Source organism: Oreochromis niloticus, linkage group LG5, assembly GCF_001858045.2.
Source record: "Oreochromis niloticus isolate F11D_XX linkage group LG5, O_niloticus_UMD_NMBU, whole genome shotgun sequence".
In the NCBI taxonomy this organism is placed as follows: domain Eukaryota; kingdom Metazoa; phylum Chordata; class Actinopteri; order Cichliformes; family Cichlidae; genus Oreochromis; species Oreochromis niloticus.
This window is the reverse complement of record NC_031970.2, coordinates 31,176,489-31,198,634: the sequence shown is the minus strand read 5'-3', so window position 1 is coordinate 31,198,634 and position 22,146 is coordinate 31,176,489. Positions and strand designations below refer to the sequence as shown.

Sequence of the window (22,146 nt, the reverse complement as noted above, 5' to 3'; positions counted from 1 at the left end):
CCTCCTCTGATCACAGAGGGGGAAATAAATGCATCCATCCAGCCATTGTCTTTAGTTTATCCTTGTCAGGGTTGTGGGGCTAGAGCCCATCCCAGCTGTCTTAGGGCGAGAGGCAGGGTACACCCTGGACAGGTCACCAGTCTGTTGCAGGGCTACACTTAGAGACAGACAACCATTCGCACTCACAGGCAATGTAGAGTTACCAATTAACCCATCCCCACTAACTGCATGTCTTTGGAATATGGGAGGAAGCCGGAGTACCCGGAGAGAACATAAAAACTCCACACAGAAAGACCCCGGCCTGATGGGGCAATTGAACTCAGGACGTTCTTGCTGTGAGGCAATAGTGCTAACCACTGCGCTGCCGTGAAATAAATGTAATTAATAAAACAAATAAAATGAAAAGGTGTTGCCATTTCAGTGGCACAAGAGAGAAGAAGAGAGAAAACACACAAAGCCAATGAGACCTGTAAGGTTTTATTCATTTTTCAATCTACAATGAGCTTAAAACTCAAAAACATGATCAAAAGGCTATGACAAAAAAGGTAAAACAGGAATAAAATGTTGACTTTACAGCTACTTACATCAACTTTTCTATACGAGTGGAAGAGAGTGGAGTAAAATGAACTGAATTCACATTAAATGTTACAATACTCAATCATTACACAATTAAAAACCTGCCTAAAATTGTAACAGTTTGGTGAATTTTTTTTTTTTTTTTTGGCAAAAGTTGATATCCCTCACACACACACACGCTCTCCATTTTCTGACTTTATACATTATCATAGCATCTTCAAGTAACAGATATGGGAGGTTTCTTTTTTGGAACAGTTGTTTAAATTAAGTTAAAAATCCGATGTAGACAGGGCTATGCAGCGAGAGTCCGAGGATGCTAGCAACAAAAGGATAAAAATGATTGGTTCACATTTACAATGAAAAGTCCCTGATAGAAGCTGTAAAACAAAATATTCACATTCTGCTTGTTTAAGTAAATATTGACATGGTTGCAGTATTTTCCCCTTTGCCTGCCCAGACATCCTCTTCCATGCTCAACAATTCAACATAGTCCAGTTTAAAATATTCACCCAAACAGACAGCTTCTACGGTTGAGCCCTAACACACACAAGCACGCGCACGCACACACGCAAACACTCACATTTTCATTTCCTCAAAAGGCGCGTGGGTGTAGTTAAGGAATTCATTCAATTTTTTACTTTGTCTATCAAAATATAGAATTCATTAATAATACATGGGATGGCTAAAATACAAAGTGAGTGAACAAAGAAAATAAAATGATACAAAGCATTTTGTTTTTGCTTGATACAGTAGCTAAAAGGACCACAGAGTTCAAAATTCAGGCATTGTCAGGTTTTTGTCCCAGAGAGCGGACAATCACAGAAGGTAAAAGGGTCTTTAAATTACAAGTACTAAGCCTTGAATCCTAGTCGTGGGTAAAGTTCAGTCTTGTTGCCCGATCTCAGATCAGATGTTTAGACTATCCACAACTCCCCCCTAACCCTTCATAATGGCCTCACATCATTTCATCTTGTCGCCCTTTTTTTTGCTCAAACGTTCTGAAATTCCTTGTCAGGTCTGGCCATGGAGCAAAATTCAGTAAAGCTAAAAAACAAGTATCCAATTTTTTTTTTTCAAAAAAGAAAAGGAAAAAAAAAAAAGTATCATAGTTAAAACCACAAACTGGGATTTAAAATTCATAGTCTTCTTCTGCCATGTCAATGGCCCAGGCAAACTTCTCACGCTGGGTTTTGTTGTAGATCTTTTCCACGGGAATGCCCCACTTCTTACACCTACACCACAATGTCATAAGATAAAGGACAGGAGTTTATTGCAGCACAGTGCTTTTCATACTATATGGAATAACAAGGAAAAAAAAAAAGTAACAGGACACCTCTTAAATTAGAGTTGGTGCCTTGTCAGTGACCTTTGACCACCAAAATTAATTTGTTTCAGAAAATCTGTTAATCTCTTACCAAGCCACAGAAATGCGAGGATCCAGATAGTTGAGTTTGGAAGTACCGAGCGCAATCTGTTTATTCTCTTCCCGATCAGTTGCCTGCACTTCCAGCTTCATCAGTTGCTCTTCTATCCTCTGTACCGCTTTCTTCTTGCTCTCCACTGCCCTACAGAGAAAGCAGGCAATGCAATACAAGCATGTAAACAACATTCACAACAAGAGTGGAGAAAAAGCTCTTTATTAAGCTTCTGACTACTTACTTTTTGGATTTTTCATCTTTCCGTACTTTGGCGTCAGCCTTGGCGCTCTTCAGTTCTCTCTTGGCATCAGCAAGCTGGTCCCTTTTAGCGTCAATCTAAAGATGACAGTAATCATCTCAGATGAATTTGATCAATTTTATTATTGATCAACTGAAGCTTTTTAATATTTTGGGGATTACATTTGTACTGTCTAGACACTTCCATGCTCAGATTGTTTTTAACTCGAGACTATAGTTTAATGTGTACCCCTACAGGGTGGCCAAAAATCAGAAGAACCATGATTCACATCGTGTAGCTCCATCAGCTGGCTAGTGGCTAAACCCCAAGAGAGCAAATGCATACAAACAGAAATATTAAGTCAACTACAGTCTAGTAAAAAAACAAACAAAAACTGTACTATAACCCCAAGTTGTACTGTGAATACTGCAATATCATTTAGGCCCCCCCCCCCAAATGTGCGGGGATGACACCCAAATTGCCTGAGTCAGGGAGTTTTAGTGCTCTGCCATGCACAACAGGAGAGCACTGCTGGACGGACACATCTCCAAGCATGGGTAAATCTGTCATGCATAAAAATAAAAATACAGCTGTAGGGATTTTTAAAAGTCAATTAAGATGATGGACAAAGCGTTTTTGTTTTTTGTTTTTTTTTTGTTTTTTTTAAATCTGAAGCTGAAAGAGGGAAGACAAAACTCATGGAACAATGTTCTGCACTGCATGTTGGTCGGGCGGTCTTTAATTATTGTTTACAAAAATGCTTCAACCTTGTCTGCAAAGCCATTTAGTAATCCAAATGTGCCCACATGCTTGCCTTTTTGTTTAGGAGATAAACTACATAATTGCTTTAGTATGTGTGCACAAGGCCCTCACTACTCAGTTCCACCTTTTTGGTTCTGTAATTCTGTTAACATGTTTCCTCAACACACTGCATCTGAATGACTTCGGAGTTTTGATTTCTATGTAAAGTATTGTGTGTGCCCCCCCCCGTGCAACTCCTCTTATGTTAGCAGTATTATTGGTTGAGTTTAGAGTGAAAAGGCAAAAAAACAAATCTAAAAATTAAACTCAAAAGACCAATATCCACACCAGGACTGGCAAAAGGAAACAAAATAAAATGGGCGATTTTCAGTTCACTGGAGCATGCAGAAAGTTTTTACCTTTGACTGCAAGTTCTGCATAGACTTCTCAAATGTCTTCGGTGGAGCCCTCTGATGGTTACACAGAATGGCCACTGCCCTGTTGGCCCTGTTGTAGGACAGGATTTTGGCCGGAATGTTTTCCTCCGCTAAGATTAAGAAAAATAAATAAATAAAGTTATCACCACCCTGTTTGTTATACAACAGCAGACAACAAACCTACATAAAAAGCTTGCCAATAACAACAAAACCAGAACACAGTTCGCTGTGCCTCCTTGTCATTTCTACACATGAATGATGATTCTGGTTCGAACAATTTAGGTGGAAACCCACCAGTCGTGAGCTCCTTCAGCTGCTGCTGCAGGGTGATAGAGGCGTTGTATGTACGGAAAACTTTGGCTGTCAGACCATCCATCAGCTCCTGAAGGTGCTTGTTCAGGATTGATGTCTGAGGAAGACATGCAATTAAGAAACCGAGTTTTAAAAAGACAGATGGCGGTGCTATGAAAGTCATTTCAAATAAGGATTTATGCTGTGAATTTTCTCAAGTCATAAATTAAAGGGGATTTGTTTTCTTTAACTGGGTATATTTTACTTACATTCAGCCGATCAAATAGGTCATCATCAGGCTCTTTGTTCTCCATAAACAACTGTAGATTCTTAAATACCTGCAAAAGGCAAATCACACATAAATAAAGAAGCAGAGTTTACACGCAAGTACTGCATTTCAGTAAGAATGGCGCTCACCCTCTTCTCCACAGGGACTCTGTTGTAGTAGCGGATCGAGTCTTTACCCAGGAAATCAAACTCGACTACGTACTCTTGACCCTCGTTCTCTGGATAGAGTTTGATGTGTTCAACTCTCAGCGAGCAGCAGCCCACAGTGTCTGCAGTCTCTCCTTCTTCCTTCTCATTACCCGCTCTCAGAGCCAGCTAGTGTACACCAGACAAAGACGGTACCTTAAATGAGGTAGCGTTAAAGAACGCACCAACCCTCCAATGCAATGTGAAGTCATTACACCACAAAACCTTCAAAATCCGCCCACTCGATAATGCAAATAGCAGTAACAGGACCTCACCTTATCAATGAAATAGAGAGCCACAGCCCTCTGTCTGATCCTCATCTCCTTGGACTTCCAGTCTTCGCGGTACTGGGCTCTGATGCGGTCCACACATTTCTTCAGTCGACGTGCCGTTTCATACTTCTGCCAATCCTTCTCTCCCTGCAGGCAAAAAGATGAGATAGGATAACAAATTAGGCAAAGGTCTACACAAACAAACATGCACCAATTTGATTTATGTGACAGCCAATTAAATTAGGTTTTTCCACAGGACAGGAGTATGTTGTATGTCACTTTTAAAAAAAGAAAATAAAAATGAAAGAATAAGATCTGCTCTTGAAAGGTCTCAATTTTTTACATTCCAGTGGAGCAAACGCCACAAAAGAGTCAGTAAAGTGTTAAGGAGACCACTGGACCATACAGCATCATTTCAACTTTGACTGGAGACAAAAAAAAGTCGTAGTGCATGTGCCAGCTATGCTGCCTACCTTGATTCGAGAGCTCGGGTTCAGCATAATGTACTTGATGGAGCCTTGAATGTTTTCTGTCCACGACACCAGCCAAGTCACTTTATTGTCATGACGAACTTCTTTCCATTTGGTGCCAGGAGGCGGCTCAGGAACCTTGGAATCCCTATATGGAACAGTGAATATTTAGTTATCACATTCTGCTTTAAAAGTTGTTAATCAGCACAAGGAGAAAATAAAACTACTTTACGCACTTGCTGCAGTTGATGATAATGTCTTGGGGCCTGATTCGGCGTTTGAGCATGCCCATCTTAGGATGGTCTCCACGACCACGGAACAGTCCTGGGGGCTCAATGCGGAAGTTAGCAATACGTTCCTTGTGGTTGTCCATGATGCAAAAGCCATATTGCTGCAAGATGCGTTCATTCTCTTCCTTTATTTTCTACAAAATGCAGAGAAAAAAAAAAAAGGGAAAAAAATTTGCTTCATTTTGCAGAGGTCCTTTAGGTACTCACTGTTCACGGGAACCATTTAAGTGCCAATTTTAATCAAATCACAGCAGCTTAATATCATGAATTTCTTCCTGACTAACTGGTCAAGTTTCACAAGATGTGTGATATCCGTGGGGAAATACAGAATTAAAGCCAAGGAGAACTGAAACACACATTTGTGATTAGGTCCGCGGCATCCAGCATGGCAGATAAAACTCTAGAGCCCTCTAGTCAGTCAATGAATGTTGGGATTTAAGGTTAACATGCTGTGTGCCCCATAGGCCTGCACAATAAATCGAAAATTTATTGTCATCGCGATATCAGCCTGTGCGATGGGCCCATCGCAAAAGACTGCGTGAACTACGATAATTGGGTACCTTAAAATGTTTACACACGTGCTTTAAAGAATTTACCAATCAAAGAAACCCCTTTACACATTTGACCAGTCGAATAGAGCCCTTCACGGCATTAACCAATCAAATGGATTAGAGGCCCGCCTCCCGAACAACGCTGCAGCAACGAGTCAGAGTTGTAATGGCTGAGAGCGAGACACATGACGAGAACGCTACTGACTATGAACCCGTGGCTAAAAAACAGCAGTCCAACAGCCGTCTCTGTATCCGAGTTTTTCAAGTGGAACTCCTTATGAGAAAACATCGAAGCGGTACAAAGAAATAACAGAGGCCATTACACATTTTTTGGCTAAAGACATGATGCCTAATACAGTTAGCAGAGAGGGCTTCACCAGTCTGATACATAAAGTGGACCGGAGATACCGCATCCCCTCACGAAACTGCTTTTCCCATGTCGCCATTCCACAAATGTACGAAACATGCCGCAAGACCATCATGTTTGAACTGAGCCAAGCTGAAAACTACACAAGCACTACAGTAAAGTTTCCTCTCCAGTTTTGACTTGCATCATAACTACTTGGTGAGTGGTAAAATGATGAACAACTGCATTGAGATAATTTGCAGTATAATTTAAGTTATGTTTATTTAAAACTAATTATAGAGACCGGGAAGGATGTCTTTCAGAATTCAAGCCTCAGAATTTATTTTTTTTTATTTTAATTTTTTTTTTTTTTTTTTTTTTTTTTTTTAAAATGGGGGCAATGTTTCAATGTTAAAGTGCACTTTGTTGTTACACTGCTAATACAGCAGCTTTCTTTAGATAAAACTGTTGCAGTAAAACGGAAATTATGTATTCGTTTTGGGGTTTTTTTGCTATTTATTTTATCGCAAGTCATATCGTTATCGCAATATTGATCACAGTTATCGCACATCACAGGTTTTCCTAATATCGTGCAGCCCTAGTGCCCCAACATACGCAGGCAGCAGCTTACTTGTTTTTCCTCCTTAGACATGGCTTTCCTTGCTTCAGATTGTGCCTTGAAGTATTCGCTCATCTCAGTGAAGTCACACTTTTTCAGGTCTGTGATCTTAGCCCTTTCTTCTGAAGTCATTTCCTGTGTCCAGAAAATTTGGCAAAAAAACTAAAGTAAATCAAAGAACTTTTTTTTAAATTAACAGGAGCAGAGATTTTAGGCTTACCTTCCTCCAATCTTTAAAGAAATTTTTACGGAAGATATCCTTGGTGGTATATTCATGATCCAGCATTTTGGCAAAGAAGGTCGCTACCTCCTCCGCTTCTGGGCTGAGCTTCATATGTTTACCTGAAATGTGAAAGTCAGACATTTATAATCACCTCAGAGTCCTTCACTAGTGTACAAGATTAACTGGGCAAAGCCTTACCATCATAGTAAAATTTGACATGGCTAGGAATTGGCTCATACGCTGGTGCAAACACCGGCCCTTTGTGTTCAAGGAACTTCCATTTGACACCATCTGTGTATCTCTCCTCTTCCCACCTAGAATCAAGCAAATAAATCATTTCCATAATGACAGTGAAAATAACAAAAATGCAGTCCAGCAACAATACATCCAGCTGTCCTGTCACCACACTGATAAGCATGTATGATTGGTACAGCTGGCTAACCCAATTAACTCACCATTTCCACTTCTCCTCAGGCTCTTTCTTCGCTTTCTTTTTTCCATCAGTTGCTTCTTCTTTTTTGTGTTTTGTTTTTTTGGACTTAATGTCCTAGGAAAAGGAAGTGAAAGTATTCTAGTTCTTTCTGACAAAATAGGGATTAACATTTAACACAAGATATGACAGCAAAACAATTCTGCCCTCTACTAAAGTCTCTTGCTTACCTCGTCTTGTTTCCTTTTCTTGGCCTTCTTGTCATTTTCAGTTTTTATTTTTTTAGGTTTGAATTCAGCGCTGAAACAAAAACACTCTTTGTTATCAGGCCTCAGAGATACAACTTTACTTGCATGGATGACTAGAGATGCTCTAACCTAGTGAAACAGACTACAGTCTATGAACATAGAGAACTTACTCGTTATCATCATCATCTCGTTCTCTTTTTAGAGACCTCTCGTGTTTTGGAGAGTGGTAAAAATCATCCTCAGGCTCAGACTTCATATACGGTGGGCTGCCAAAGAAAACGCATTAAAAACAGAAGTTAGATAGCTTCATATGAATACTGCATCCTGACAGCACTTAAGAGCAAAGTATAGTGCTGACATACCTGGCAAAGCCATTCTCCTTTTCCTTTTTTATTTTCTCATCAAAGGACTTCATCTGAAATGTTTACACAATGGCAGTAAGACAGAAGAGCCTGAAGTGCAAATGACAACTATGCCCACATACACGCAAAATTATAAACTCATACTTCCATTATAAAACCTCTCAACAGGGTTCAAAACTAATCTGACAACACCAAATGTAAGTAGATTAAAACTGATATTAAAAGTAGTTTGACAGTCGCTGCTATGATTCACTGACATTTGTGAGCATTGCAGTGGGTACAGCAATCTTTGCCAGAATCTGAAGAGGTCTGAGCTGATCAAATTTACTTTTGATTCCATGACAACGTTTCAATTATGCTGCAAACCGGTCCCTGCCACAGACACAAGCCTCTTCTACACAAACCTCCTATGCAAGAATCACGTGAAAGAAAATGGAAAGAGTTTACGAATGAGAAGCAAAAAGAGTTTAAAGTGCTCAAACTAGACCATAGTCTAATGTTAGGACAGGCTTTTGGTTTGGATGCCATATAAAGACTCATGAAGATAACAGCATCCATTACAACATATCTATAGGGTTTTGTGACTTTAAAGCACTCTATTCAAGGTACACGACGCCCTGCAGAAAACACTTCACCTAAATTGAACTGCCTCATTTATATTACGAGTGTCGAGCCAAAGTAGTGGAGGAAATCCACAACGTAGCATACTACGCTGCAACAGCAGATGTGTAGACGAGTTGAACAACGCATCCCTGCACGAGCTCAATGGTGCACTTCAGAGACTGGACACTCAGCATCCAGCAGTAAGGATAGCTGGAGACCTCAGGAAAGCTCTGGGGAAACCTTGGGACTGTGTGGGGTCATCTGGCATTTATCATTATGGATGTCGCCACACAAGTCCGATATTTATTTAGTTTTTGAATTTTGAATTTAAAAAGCAACAGCACTCTTTCCATGTAGTGATTACATAAACTATTCACTGAATTTGAAGAAAATGCACCACCTTGTGATTTTGTTAGTGGGATAAGAAATGACTAGTAACGGGATATGAAATTCTGGTCATATCACACAGCTCTCCCTCTCCCATTTATCACATCTTTTAAAAAACTATTTTAATCGCAATAAATAATATCACTGTATGATTTAGACAACATAATTGCCTAATGTAGCATCACTAAAATTAATTTGTAGATGTTACAATCATCCAGTTCCTTGGCAAGTCACCTTCTCTTCTTTCCTCTTCTCCTTGTGCTTTTCCTTGTACTTGTCTGTGCTGCCATCTTTGTGCTTCATCTTTTCCTTCTCCTTATCTCGGTGCTTTTTATCAGAGGAATCCTTGTGATCGCTATAGTGTTAGAAATTCACAACTTAATTTAACGTCATTCAGTTTCCACTATTTAAAGCAATCAAGCATGTCTAGCGAAGCACAAACACACACTATACCTGTTTCCATATTTTGATTTCTCCCGCTCCTTATCCTTCTTGTGGTCCTTATGTTTGTGTTCCTTCTCTTTATATTTGTCTTTATGCTTGTGAGAGTCTGAAAATAAAACTGTATTACATTTCAAAATAAACAAGACAATGATACAATGACGCACTGAATTAAAAACAACCGGCTGCTCACACTGAGGACCAAAATGCAAACATGTGAAAGTGTGTTTCAATGCATAAGTAGCAAAAACAAAGTCCTCTCAAGCAGCCAAGATTGATAATGCCCAGAAAACTAGTCTTAAATGACAACTTTGACAGTCCACCTTTGTTTATTCTCTCAGTAGAAACAAATTACACAGTACAAAAAGGTCTATATATGTCCCATCTGAATGTCATGCAGGCTGCAAATAGATAATGTATTACACAGCAGCACAGCACCTCCTACTGCCACTATAAGCCGCATGTTTTGGACAATATGAAGCAACTGGCATGTTAAAACATGCAAGAGAACCAAATAGCCTTTTGAGTTTCTTTAATGTGCAAGCCAAGACTGGAATGTAATCCTAAAAGAGAGAGCGTTCTCAAAATTAAAGAGCTAACACCCCAACATTGTCATTAACAAATGCCAAATTAAATCTGGTTCTTTTAGAGAAACTGTCCTTAAGTCTAATGACAAAGGAGATCTGAGAGCTTCTAGCCCATCTAACCAATGTGAATGTCTACATTTCCTGGAGTATAAGACAAAAATGCAACACATGTATCAAACATGAGAAGTTTAATCAGTGACCAAGCCCGTATCAGAACAGATTCACATCTTGCTCATTTAGTTTCTTTTAAGTCAGATGTCTTTGTTCAGCCATTAATCCAGAGATGACAGTTTTATTCTACTCCGATTTATGCCAGATTGCTCAGTGAAATTAAAAGCACTGTTACTAATAAACTAAAGTTAAGCCAATTTAGCCAAGCCTGAAAGTAAAGACCATGTCAGCTAAGGGTCTGTAAGTACCACAGACAAATGTTGCCGTGAAGGGGGGAAAAAAAATAATAATAATAAAAAAAAAATTACATCATATGTCAATTTGATGGCGTAAACATGTCACCCGATTACACTTAACTTATTAAAGTTGTGATGGTGAAGGCAGTGCTACTGCTGAAGGTTTAGTTACCAAAAAGAGCTGCTACTTCATTGGTGTGGAATATTTTGAATACAAAGGAACAGATACAGAACAGACCACGATAATATGCAAGGAGTGCAAAAAGCCTGTAATATAGAAAGGCGGGAAATATCTCTAACTTATTTCACCATCTCAAGCATCAGCACCTGAGCCTGTACCAGGAGTGTCTGAAAGCCCAGGAGAAAAAGCTCTGCAGCTAATGCTACAAAACTAAAAGAAAAGTAAGCTAGGTTATCTTGGAATCGCAGAGTCTCACCAGTTGTACTCCATATGACCCCAAAAAAAAAAAAAAAAAAAAAAGCAAACACAGGAACGATATTACCCAAGCTGTCACCATTTGTTTGGCGAAAGACATGATGCCAATCCAAATGCTGGAAAGGGAAGACTTCATGCAGCTTATTAAGAAGATAGACTTGTGATACACACTCCCGAAAAGGACATTTTTCCAAGACTGCACTCCCAGACATTTATAAAGATTTTATTTTTTGTAAACTGCGCTGTATATTTTATTTTGTTATACCATTTATGTTTTAAACAGACTTTTTAAACTCAAAGAACAGAGGGAGAATTTACTTTTAGTCTTTAAAACTGAATACGTTACTAAATAAAGTTATTGCACTAAAAAGTTACCAGTTTAATATTTTTTAAGCTTATACAATATTTCAAGGCAACTCGTTACATTTATGTTGTCAAATGAATAACAAATTTTTCTGTACTTTGTCATACTGTCAGAACACAGTGACATATCGCGATATAATGTTTGGGCTATATCCCCCATCCCTAGTCACATCTGTATAAATGGCACTTGTAACGAAATCATAAGATATCAAATTAAGCTTGAACTTAAAACAATGCATAGAATGGAATAGAAATATAGCACTTTATTGTCATTGTACATGTACAACAAAATTGTGGAAATCCTTTACCAGCCACAGTTGAACAAAAACTAATTAACTTACAACATTTTTTAAAAAGTGTTTTTTTTCCCAGTTATCAGCACATTATGGTTAATATTGTGATTTCACACACGTGACTGTAGCATTTAAAAAACAAAAAAGTCCTAAGCTCACTTTAAACTTTGATACGTTGTTAAGAACATGTAATATTCAAAACTCAAAGTTGCACTGTGATGGGTAATGAAGAGCTTCTAACTTGATGTGTTCACTTTTGAAATGTGAATCGACCTAAAAATGATCCACTCTTTACCATAATGTGGGAAAGTAAAGTCTCAGTAGCGACAAAAAAATAATAAACGCTTTTAATATCGCGCATTTAAAGAAAAAAAAAAAAAAAGAACTACAGTCTCTAGCCTCCACTTGGTTATCTTAATGAAGCACTATGACTTTCCATTTTCCTCCACACAGCCATCTGCACTTCACAGCCTGGGTTCAGCTTGCAACAGTCAGGCCGCTACACCGAAAAAGAAAATGGCGCAGAGACTAAGTCCTCAACCCCCAAACCCTCACTTTCAGGGGGGAAATATGCTGTTAAAAGCTCGCCAACAAAAGATACTAAAACGATAAACTAATAAAACACCTCCAGCTGCGTGGTAATATTGATTCAAATCGAGAAAATAATGTACGGAAAAGCTTTTACAAGACCTCCCTTTTGAACAATAGACGCTTGTGAGTGAGACAGAGGACTTAGTCTCTGGACGCCATTTCTGTCCTCTACAGAGAACTAACGTAATGTTAGAGCTGATCAGTTAAGACAGGACAGACTTTGAGAAGAATCCTCCTTTACCTTTGTTAGTTTAATGTGATAAACTTACCATTGACCCGGGAGCCATAGTCAATCTGCAAAAAAGGAAGGACGAATGTTAAAATTCGCAGTAGATAAGCTAACTAGCTAGCTAACTAACTTTGAACTTACTGGATGGCAGAGCGAGTTTTTTCGCTACTAGCTAGCTCGGCTAGCTTCCTATGCTGAATGGTAATGGCTTAGCGGCCGAAGCCGCTGCGGCTAACACTGGTTACAGCTAACGTTATACATAAATATATAATTCCGGATGTAAACTGTAAAGAATACATTTGACATATTCAAAGTAAAAACGTCACGAAACTGTCAAGACGCAGTTAACCATAAAATGAGTTAGCTTACAAACATAGCCACCTAACGTGCGCTAGCAGTCACTGCTAGCCGAGTACCCGTCAAACCAAATAGAGTAGCCGGAGACGGTACCCGGTAACCACCGGTGATGACATTTATAAAATACTTTTAACATTACCTGGTCCTCGTTGTGGGAATGGTCCCCACTCATTTCTAAAACGCTGTTTGACTGTTAAATCAAAAAATGAGAAACGTGTAGGTTCCCACACACCGGCGAGGAGATGCAGGCAGAATGAAGAAAAGACACGATTGTGTAAGCGATATCGAAGTCCCAATTGTACGCTAATGCGCATGCGTTTCAATTTAAATGGTACAGATCATCGTAACTCCTCCTTCTAAAAAAAACGTGTTGCTTTTCGGGCCCACTGGAGGAGCGAGGTTCACATGTTCCTCCCGTACAAGCCAGTTCAAGCTCAGGACTGCATCTCGTCTGTGTTCACTTGACCCCCCCAGGTGAATGAGAACAAAAAAAAGCACCAACTCTATTAAAACATGTGTATTAATAACACACTTTAAATAACATCTTAGCTTGTCAAATACCACAACTGACCACATTACAGATGTGCAAATGAGATAAGATTTTTTATTATGAGAGAATTATTATGTGGGCTCAGTGATTTTAATGATTTTAAGTGTGTTCTACATGAGCATGTATGAAATGTAACACAGAGAACACAGAGAAGCCTGCCCTGCCCTTCACAACCTTGACAGCCAGCAGGCCTATTGCATAACAACTTAAAGTCAAAGGAGTTGATGTGTCAGTCAGTCGAAATAATAGCTCAGAATATTGCACACACACACACACACACACACACATATATATATGAACACATGGTGAACATCATTTTTTTAAGTTACGAGAAGGGAACTTGAAAAAGAAGAATTTCATTGCTCAGTGTAACCATTTGTGTTTTGCGGTGTATACAACAATAAACTTCTTGAATCCTGAATAATAGTTTTTCTGATCCAAATACACATGCTAACATCTAAAGCACAAGTACCTGAAAATAGATCTTTATTCTGTATTCCCTGAGATATTTGAATGCTAATCAAAAAAATAAAGTACATTAAAAGTTGTTTTAATTGTTCAAGGCATTTACTGTCACATGTATGTTACTGTTTGTGCCTGTAATCTGTCTTTTGAAAGTTTCTGGTCAGACTTGAGCAGCGAGAAAGCCTCAAAGCAACTTTGTTTTTGTCCACAAGATGGTATTACAGCACCTAACGAGATTAACCTGTCCTGTCAAAATCTCAAAGCATTCATTTCTTTCTACTCAAAGGTGTTCCTCACACTTCTTACTCCTATAACACTTTCAATTATTGAAAGTAATCCTGTAGTCCTGTAGTTGATTACAGTTCAGTTGCTGATTTCCAAGTGCAAGCCTTTTTGTTTTATTGATGAAACCTTTACAGTCAGTAATGTGTAAAAAGTGCACACAGTGTAGTTATTTACAGTAAATACAACCATACATATGTCTTCCATGCACTGCCATCAACAAGCCATAAACATAGGGAGGAAAAAAAACACAGAAAACAGAGGCTACATTAAGGTGCAGGTTGCTGTTTTTTTTCTTTCTGACACAATGACAGTGCAGCATTAAAGTTGTGGAACCCACATAACAACAAAACAATGTTAATTTACCAAATAAAAAGCACAAAACAAGAATACAGTCATTATAAAAACATTTGAGTGCTTAAGTTTCCTTGAAAAATACAGTATAAATAATCAGAATGTAACAACAAGAAGACCTTCGAAAGTTTAAAAAAAAAGGCAAGTATAAGGTGTTTAGAGTGCCATTTTTCCCTACTCATCCTTTCACATATCAGCAACAGCTTTGAATAAGACCATTAATGTCAGATTTGTTTCTCTCTATGATGTCGAAAGCATACATTTTAGTTCCTGCTGTTTGTACAATGATAAAGTGCACAAAAGCTGATTAAGCAGAGATATAAGGTACTGTTATGGGAACACCGTGTCCCTCGTCCTCACACGCATCCTAACTGTTTGGCTTTCAAAGCTGCATGGGTGAGCTCTGGTATAAAAACATGTAGGAGTCACACAGCAGCCTGCGCACTAGCTCAGGAGCCTGGGATGGGTTGGCCCGAGACAGCTTTTCCTCTGGCTGACTCAGGAAATCACCCAGCTCCGGACAAGCGCGGACCTCTGGAATGTTGTAGCCACTTTGATCGTCACCTATGAGGAAGAGCAGCCTCAAGATTAGACATCAGCCCAGTAGGTGATAAAGGGCAGTCAAAGACGTCAGAACTGCTCTGTCTAGTGCCTTTATGCAACACTGTCAAATCTGCGCTATTAGAAAATAAAGCGGCCATGCTTAATCGCCTCACAGAAAGAAAAGGAACAAAAAAATCAAATCAGTGTTTGCACGAACATCAGAAAAAACTCAGAATAAACACAAACAAAAGTCTTTCTCACCACATCTGTCTGCCATGCTGTCAAAGAAGATCCAAGAGTGAGCGTCAGAGCCGTATTTGACAAAGGACACGTAGTGGCTGGTTTGAATGCAAAGTACAGCAAACAGCTCCATTGTGTGCCTGGGAACAGGAGTATCGGTGGGAACTCCTACTGGTACTGCTAGAGCACTGGGAGAGTGGCCTTGTCGTGAGGGATGGTTGTGCATCTTAAAGAAAAATAGACATAGAGAGCTTCATACAAAAAGTTTGGTTGGTGGATTTGCACCTGACATCTAAAGCAGCCATTAGTTTTACCTGTGCATTACAGGTGGTACAGTACTGTTTGATTCTCCCTGGCTGCAGTTTGCAATCTGGCAGACATTGAAGACACTCGTACTCTGCCAAACGCCCACAGACAAAGCACTCCCTCGGAGCTGTTGGACAAAGCAGATGATCCTGAGCATTATTAAGGATTCCTTTAATGCAATTTTTAAGAAAGTGCTGCTTATTACTGCTCCTCACAGTTGTATAGGAGATCTGTGATGTCCAGCTTCAAGGAGGGAATAATGTGGGAAAACATCTTATATTTGTTTCCAAACCTCGGCATCTGAACTATTAGACAGGACGGCATCTGAAGGACATAAGAAAAGTATTAATGACTTTACAGAGGAAAACTTGTTAAAGACACTCTTGCTTCTAGTAAGAGAAGGACTCACCGTTTCAAATTTAAGGTCACCTGTCAGGCAGGATGTGTCCATCAGCTGTTGGACCGTGGGTATCTGTCCCATCTGCTCCTTCTCCAGAAAGATCTGGAAGGTGTAGGCACCCTGGGACGTTTCTTGTTTCGATCTGCGGGGGAACACATATTCAGTAACTCAACTATACTCAGTCAAATACAGTAAGATATTCAGTCCTGGGCGGCTCAAGTTCATACCTGAGTTTGAGCAGAGGCTCCGTGCAAAGCACCTTTTGAAAGAGGACTGTGATGAACTCCTCTGGATCTACAGTGAGGCGAGGCAATTTAAAAAAGAACAGATAAATAAATCTGAAAAGAAGTCCTCAGATTTTTTAAAATTATATTATAATGTATTTCAAGATAAGGGCGCGTACCTTTTTCCTCTGTCCGAAAAGTGTCACAGCCAAGATGTGTCCGAAAATTCATCACACTCTCTGCAGGGACGAAGCCTTGTCTAAAATGAATAGATTAGCTATAAGAAAACAATTGCAGGAATTCACTTTGTAAGAACACATTAATGTGAATGTACCGTGTCATCAAGGCAGAAAACAGCAGCACTCGTTTATCAGTTGATTCTATGTAAAAAGCCACTACGTCCTGGTTGTGCAAACAACATGATAATAAAAGTAATGAGATAAACAGTGTTGAAGGCAGTGTCTATACCTGCGTAAACGGTTCACTATTGCTCTCAGGGTGCAGGTTATGGGTTGGTCTGTGTCAGCAGGCTTCTTGCAGATACCATCCAGGGTCACAGATGAGCTGAACAAACTGAGAAAGGAGAACCACGTGTTATTGTCAGCTGTGCACTTATCTGAATACAGTGTATCATGCTCACGTGGTTGTACATGATCTCCTCTAGATACGATTAGTTTAGATAAAGCTAAGCAAATCTGAGTTTGTTGCAGGGGAATGACGGTGAGCGGGTTCTACCTGAAGAGTGTGGCATCAAGGTAACAGGAGTTAATGTGTCCCTGAATCCCTTTCATTTTTCCCACTAACAAAGACGGCGCCTCGGATTCAGGGATAGGTGGCACATCTTCATCCGTGTCTTCATATGGAGGAACTAAAGGGGCGAGAAATTGTACATAAGCAGACGCTATGATGAAATGACACTTTAACACGGTCTTCGTGATTTACTGGCAGCTTTAGATGCGAATGATTAATCCGCTTGTTTAAAGCAGGAAGCTCACAGGACTGTCAAACATGACAAATAGTGTGTCACTGTGTGCATTGTCTGAAGTCTTACATAATTTCTTCTCACCAAACCCTGCCAAAGAGAGAAAGGTGTGGGAATATTCGGAGGTGAATCATCTGGAAAAGGTTCTATACTATTTCACTGTGTGTTACACCATTTACAAGCCGTGTGAAACACAGGTATAAATTAAAGATAAACAATAAATTTTAAAAACTCCACCCAAAAGTTTTAAGTATGAATTTTACATAATCCTCACGCCCTGATCAAGAGTTCTGTTTGGAAAACCTCGCATTTTGCATTTTCGTCTTGCAAGACTAAAGAATTTTGAGCAATTATTTGTACAATAAAAACTATAATATAATAGAAACATAAAGAACCAAAACACTTTGAGCAGAATTGCCAGGAAAAAAGGAAAATCTGCTCCAATAATGTTAAATGTGTGTGATATCGAGTTTTTATTTCTTGTGTATGCATGTTTTAGACTGGGTAAGGTGTCTAACCTGGAGTGGTGTCAGTGGATTTGAGGATCCCTTTTCCTGTAGAGGCACTTAGAAACCTGCCATCGGGGCTGCACTTTGTGATGGGAACAAACAAAGCTCTTTTCTCCTTGCAAGTGAAAAACCGCTGACCGCCATACATCCCATCAGAGCAGCCCTTAACGTCGTAGTCCTGGAATAGTGATTTATAACATTAATACGACATATCACCAAAGCACACTGAAAGCAACTGCACAGATTTCTAGTCACACACCAGTTCAATGCCAGCCCATTCACCAGTCTTTCCTCCAGGGACACCCAACCACCGGATGACCCCATACACTGTGATCCCCGAGTTGGAAACCACCTCCACCATGGATCCCACCTCCAAAGGCACTGAGCTCAGACTCTGGTTCTGAATCAAACTCTGCTCGGTGTGGTTCTCTGTCGCCGGCTGTGCATGAGATCCAATGTTTGCAATGCAGCTGTTGCGTGTCACCGCCTTTCTGTTTAAACCTGCAGACATATATCAAGATATGTAGAGGTGAGGATGAGATGGCTAGAAAGTCATATGACTTTTTTTTTTTAGGCATGTCACATGCTGCTTCATCAGATTGACATCCAGCTAACAAAGATCTATATTTGAAGTATGTAGATAGTTTCAAGTGCACAGTCTACCAAAGAAAAGAAAAAAGCCAGATCATGTGGCACATCTACTGTTCTGCATTCCAGAACAACAGAACCAGATTTTCCAGTTGTGTAGTGGGACCGCTTTCTTTGCATCCCCTGCGGGGTTAAGGTGGTGGTTGGGGAAGCAGTTTTCAAGAATTTAATTTGCTGTTTAGTAAGAAGGAGGCGCACCGTGTTTGTAGTTGTGGTAGTGTTGTTATCGAAACAAAAGGACTTTGATAAAGCCTGACAGCCATTATATAACTTTGAAACCGGCTTGTTAACTTTGTGTGTGAGGCTAATAATCCATTTACCCCCATATCTGCCGTCTTTCCACTGCAGTCCGAGGGGGACAGAGTAAGATGGGACCACCTGGATGATGTCTGCAGCACTGAAAAGTGACAGAGGAGGTTTCTTGGATGACAAATTATGATCGGTGTCCTGTGTAGGAAACAAGGAAAAACAGTTACTGAAAAGCAAACAGGAACTCTGACGTCATTCTGATGTACAGAACACAAACTGTGTGATGCATCTGAACATTTGCAGTGACATTATCTGGCTGAAGTCACATGACTGATCACTCAGAGCGATATAGATCAGTAGAGATATAGTCATCCTTATCTCGGTGCATTTTAAAACATTAAGGTTGCACTTGAGAGCACGTGCACTTAAATTGATGATCGTGCACATAATTTTCACAACTTGAATCATCAAATCAAAATGTAAAAATATATTATAAAATGAACTCACCACGAATTCCACTTCAAAGGCAAGCATGTACAGGTCGTCTTTATTGTCTTTCCGTCCGATTTGCATCAAGTTCTTCACCAAACCGGGAAGGTGTCCGTTCTTGTGCTTCACCACCACCAGGTCGTCCTGAGACAGCTCACAGATGGCAGAGAACAGCTGCGGGTTACAGAGCAGCTCCAGGCGTCTGCTTGCGCTGGGGATGAAGAGCAGGAGCTGGGCCTGGTGGCGGGTCAGCGGGTACATGTCCTCTATCCTCACCAGGCCCCCGTTCTTGGGGGTCCCTGGGTTGCTGTTCCCGCCGTACAGGAGCCCCACGAACTCTCCACGCTTCGTCTCCGACTCTATGCGCCCGATACATCCTCGGCAGAAGCCTTTCCTCGACTTCCCGCGAGTGACGATGAAAAACTTCTCGTTTAAAACAGTTCTGGGCTCCATTGAAACCTTTTATTCCCACCACTACAGTCTGTCAGACCGGTTGAAAGCTGATACTGTGCTTATGTAAGCAGGTAACCTGCAGAAATGCGATAGAAGTGCTGTTACAATGTAGCCCAATGGATGATATATATCAATATATATATCAATACTTCGCTAGAAACACAAGTTAGACGCATTTTCAAATAAAGCACATTGCCTGATTATTTGCAGGCTACTCGCTGTGTCATGGATAAAACCCTGACTTATAATGTGAAATATTACAGACATGATTCCCTTTAAGATCCTGTGAAAGTTAACCTAGGTTCACACCAGGATATATTATCGGCGTCCACAGCTCTTTAAATGAACAAACGAGCCTGCTCTTTGGACTTACTCACAAAAGCATTTCCAACTTACAATCATTAACGATTCGGTTTATTACTAAAAATAATGATAATTTCAAAAACTGACTTACTGCGATCATGAATTAAGAACAATAAGCCTTGTTCGTATCCGGTTAATCCAATGCTGGAGCATGAATTAATCGCGCTTTTTTTTTATTACTATTTTAAAAAAACAAAAAACAAAATCCCAAGTGACTCCAGCAGAGGTGAATCACTTCCTCTTGGCTTCTGCTGTGGAGTGGGAGGGTTGAACTACAGGCATTTAAATGCTGGCCTGCATGTGACCGCCAACGCCCACCTGACGGCGCTCGGCTTCTCCGCCCTAAAGTGCCCTCTATGAAATCTCTCAATCTGGCAAATATTTGACTGCAGACTGATTTAGAGTTAAGAACTACTGATGTGATCAACTGACTGTCAGCTAATATGAATCTTTTTTTTTTCTTATTGAAGTATTTGCTGTCCAACTTGGAGCTTTCGTTGAACTTCGCTTTGAACTAAGAGACGAAATTTAAAGCAGCCACCGGTTGCACAGGTCAAGAGCTCATGAAAAGTCTGAGTGCAGTTTGCTAAAAAAGAAAAAGAAAAAAAAAAGGGTCACATACTGAATTTTGCATCTGTCAATTTTATAATTGACAGAGGTAAAATCGGGCTAATCAGCCACAACATCAAAAGCACTGGCATGCTGAGTGAACAACACTGGGCCCTGATATTCGTCTGTTATGTTACTTTGAAAGATCTAACTAAACACCGATGACGACAAAACACCTGCTCCACCTGAAGATTACATGTGACTCCTGTCTTTTTGTTTTTTCATACACATATCAGTAGATTTGATATTAAGAAGTGCCTCTGCTGTAACCTGATTTCTGAACACAAACTCTAATCTTTTCTGCTTATCGAGGATTACTTTCCCTCTTATACATGAAGTATGAAGTTACCTAATCTAATTACCGATGTATTACACTCTGGTAGCTATAAAAAAAACCAAAAACCAACACACTGGGGAAAAAATGTTTACCAACAGTTAGAGTGCATTGCTCCCAGTGGCATGTTTGCCCTGACAGAATACATGTGACGTGTCCTTCTCCATGACACATTCTACACGCCTGCATCACGTTATCTTGAAAGTACATCAGTTTTACATAACAGGAATTATTTTCTTCTGCATGCATGTACATGTTTTCTTAACTGGCATTAAATGACAGTTAATTTTATATGAGCAACTAAACCATGCTCCTTTAATTGGAACATGTAATATGAATAATGAATTTTGTCTTTTTTCATTAGTAAGTAATCGGTGTTGCTGGCTGTGTCCTGTTGGCTGATTGTAATCACCAGAGAACTTTCATAAATTTACATCATAAAGTACAAGGACAGCTCTATGCTTGTGAGAATATTTATTTCAAGAATAAAGTTGAGGAGAAAAACAACACTGTATTAAACCACCAGTCAACTGAGGCACTCCGTTGGGCTTAATAGGACTCCTCTGTCCTCACTCTTTGAACTGCATGGGCCTTTGCATGGAAAATCTGCCCACTGTCTCCTTGAAAATGAGCTGATGGGGAGAGAAATTAGAAAGCAGGAAATTACTATTATAAAAAAATGTGTAATGTATTAGTTAAAAAGGCAAAAGGTCAACTACAGAAGGCAAAGCGATACTCACAGCGAACAAGAAGTTTATTTGGTTCAAACTGGTGCTGGAGCCCTGTCGGGGAAAAGCTGTCATTTTTCTCTGTATGGAAGAATAATACGTTGACCAGCATCTGAAGCATAGAAACAGTGTTATCGTCAAATATTTTTACAAAACTGAATGTGAAGCCAACTTTCTTCATAATGTAAAGAGATCAAACCTGGGTGATCACACTCAGGGCGTTTTGTTCACCAGAGGTGCTTACTGCCATGTGGATCCCGCATTTATACGAAGCCGGCACCACTATTATGGGCATGAGAAGCGACAGGGGCCGCGTTCCTGGCTCAACACAGTTTTCCTGTAGGCGAGTAACAGTAGATTGTAATATCTAAAACTGTACCTCATACCTGACTGATTTCACAAGCTGAGATTTTCTGATGGTGTTGCACCTGATTAGTTTGAAGTTGTCCTCTGCTTGTATTTGGCCAGGAAAAATCAAAGATGAGGCTGTTAAGAACGATGCCTGATCGAGTTATGAGTCTGCTCCCAAATGGTCTGCTCAAGGAACTGCAGGAGGATGAAGATAAAAGCAGAGGGAAAAAAAACAAAACAAAACCATGTAACATTTCCAGGAAGCGCATACCGCACATATTATCTTGGTTTAATCATCAGAGTCACACTGTAGGCTGTAACCCAATCATAGAATCATAAGCTGTGCCTTATACCTTGCAACAGACACAATGAGGTTATCTTGTCCCA

General features: G+C 39.9%; 3 protein-coding genes across 6 annotated transcripts in view; all 3 read right to left on the bottom strand.

Moving 5' to 3' along the window:
- Positions 1-461: 461 nt before the first annotated feature.
- Positions 462-12,990, bottom strand: top1a (DNA topoisomerase Ia). Of its 2 annotated transcripts, none has more exons than XM_019358644.2 (21): positions 12,820-12,990; positions 12,364-12,388; positions 9,430-9,538; positions 9,211-9,331; positions 7,987-8,039; positions 7,795-7,890; positions 7,607-7,676; positions 7,402-7,493; positions 7,145-7,260; positions 6,944-7,065; positions 6,736-6,858; positions 5,154-5,341; positions 4,921-5,065; positions 4,451-4,594; positions 4,119-4,304; positions 3,971-4,039; positions 3,705-3,819; positions 3,393-3,520; positions 2,236-2,330; positions 1,992-2,141; positions 462-1,808 (listed from the first exon to the last, which is right to left on the bottom strand). In XM_019358644.2, exons 1-21 carry the CDS (start codon positions 12,850-12,852, stop codon positions 1,706-1,708), a joined length of 2,283 nt encoding a protein of 760 aa, XP_019214189.1. In that variant the 5' UTR covers positions 12,853-12,990; the 3' UTR covers positions 462-1,705. The 2 variants fall into 2 exon arrangements, with proteins under 2 accessions (XP_019214189.1, XP_005450239.1); XM_005450182.4 differs by having other exon boundaries at positions 9,430-9,526.
- A 1,079-nt stretch (positions 12,991-14,069) lies between these two features.
- cyld2 (cylindromatosis (turban tumor syndrome) 2) lies at positions 14,070-20,006 on the bottom strand. Its single transcript, XM_005450183.4, has 14 exons — positions 19,829-20,006; positions 18,940-19,450; positions 18,504-18,630; positions 17,795-18,036; positions 17,545-17,713; positions 16,780-16,912; positions 16,513-16,617; positions 16,224-16,303; positions 16,048-16,114; positions 15,830-15,962; positions 15,636-15,744; positions 15,429-15,547; positions 15,136-15,340; positions 14,070-14,895 (listed from the first exon to the last, which is right to left on the bottom strand). The coding sequence occupies exons 2-14, from the start codon at positions 19,372-19,374 to the stop codon at positions 14,714-14,716; spliced, it is 2,106 nt and encodes a 701-aa protein (XP_005450240.1). The 5' UTR covers positions 19,375-19,450; positions 19,829-20,006; the 3' UTR covers positions 14,070-14,713.
- Positions 20,007-21,139: 1,133 nt separating this feature from the next.
- The window catches only part of LOC100701081 (glutathione hydrolase 7), a 5,103-nt gene continuing 4,096 nt past the window's right edge, over positions 21,140-22,146 (bottom strand). For all 3 annotated transcript variants that reach the window (XM_013269927.3, XM_013269926.3, XM_013269925.3), the window contains 5 exons: positions 22,113-22,146; positions 21,837-21,954; positions 21,608-21,745; positions 21,421-21,520; positions 21,140-21,312 (listed from right to left, as the gene is read on the bottom strand). The exon at positions 22,113-22,146 is cut by the window's right edge and continues 119 nt beyond it. In XM_013269927.3, the coding sequence (XP_013125381.1) occupies positions 21,230-21,312; positions 21,421-21,520; positions 21,608-21,745; positions 21,837-21,954; positions 22,113-22,146 (473 nt within the window). In that variant the 3' untranslated portion in view covers positions 21,140-21,229. The remainder of the gene's footprint in view (positions 21,313-21,420; positions 21,521-21,607; positions 21,746-21,836; positions 21,955-22,112) is intronic.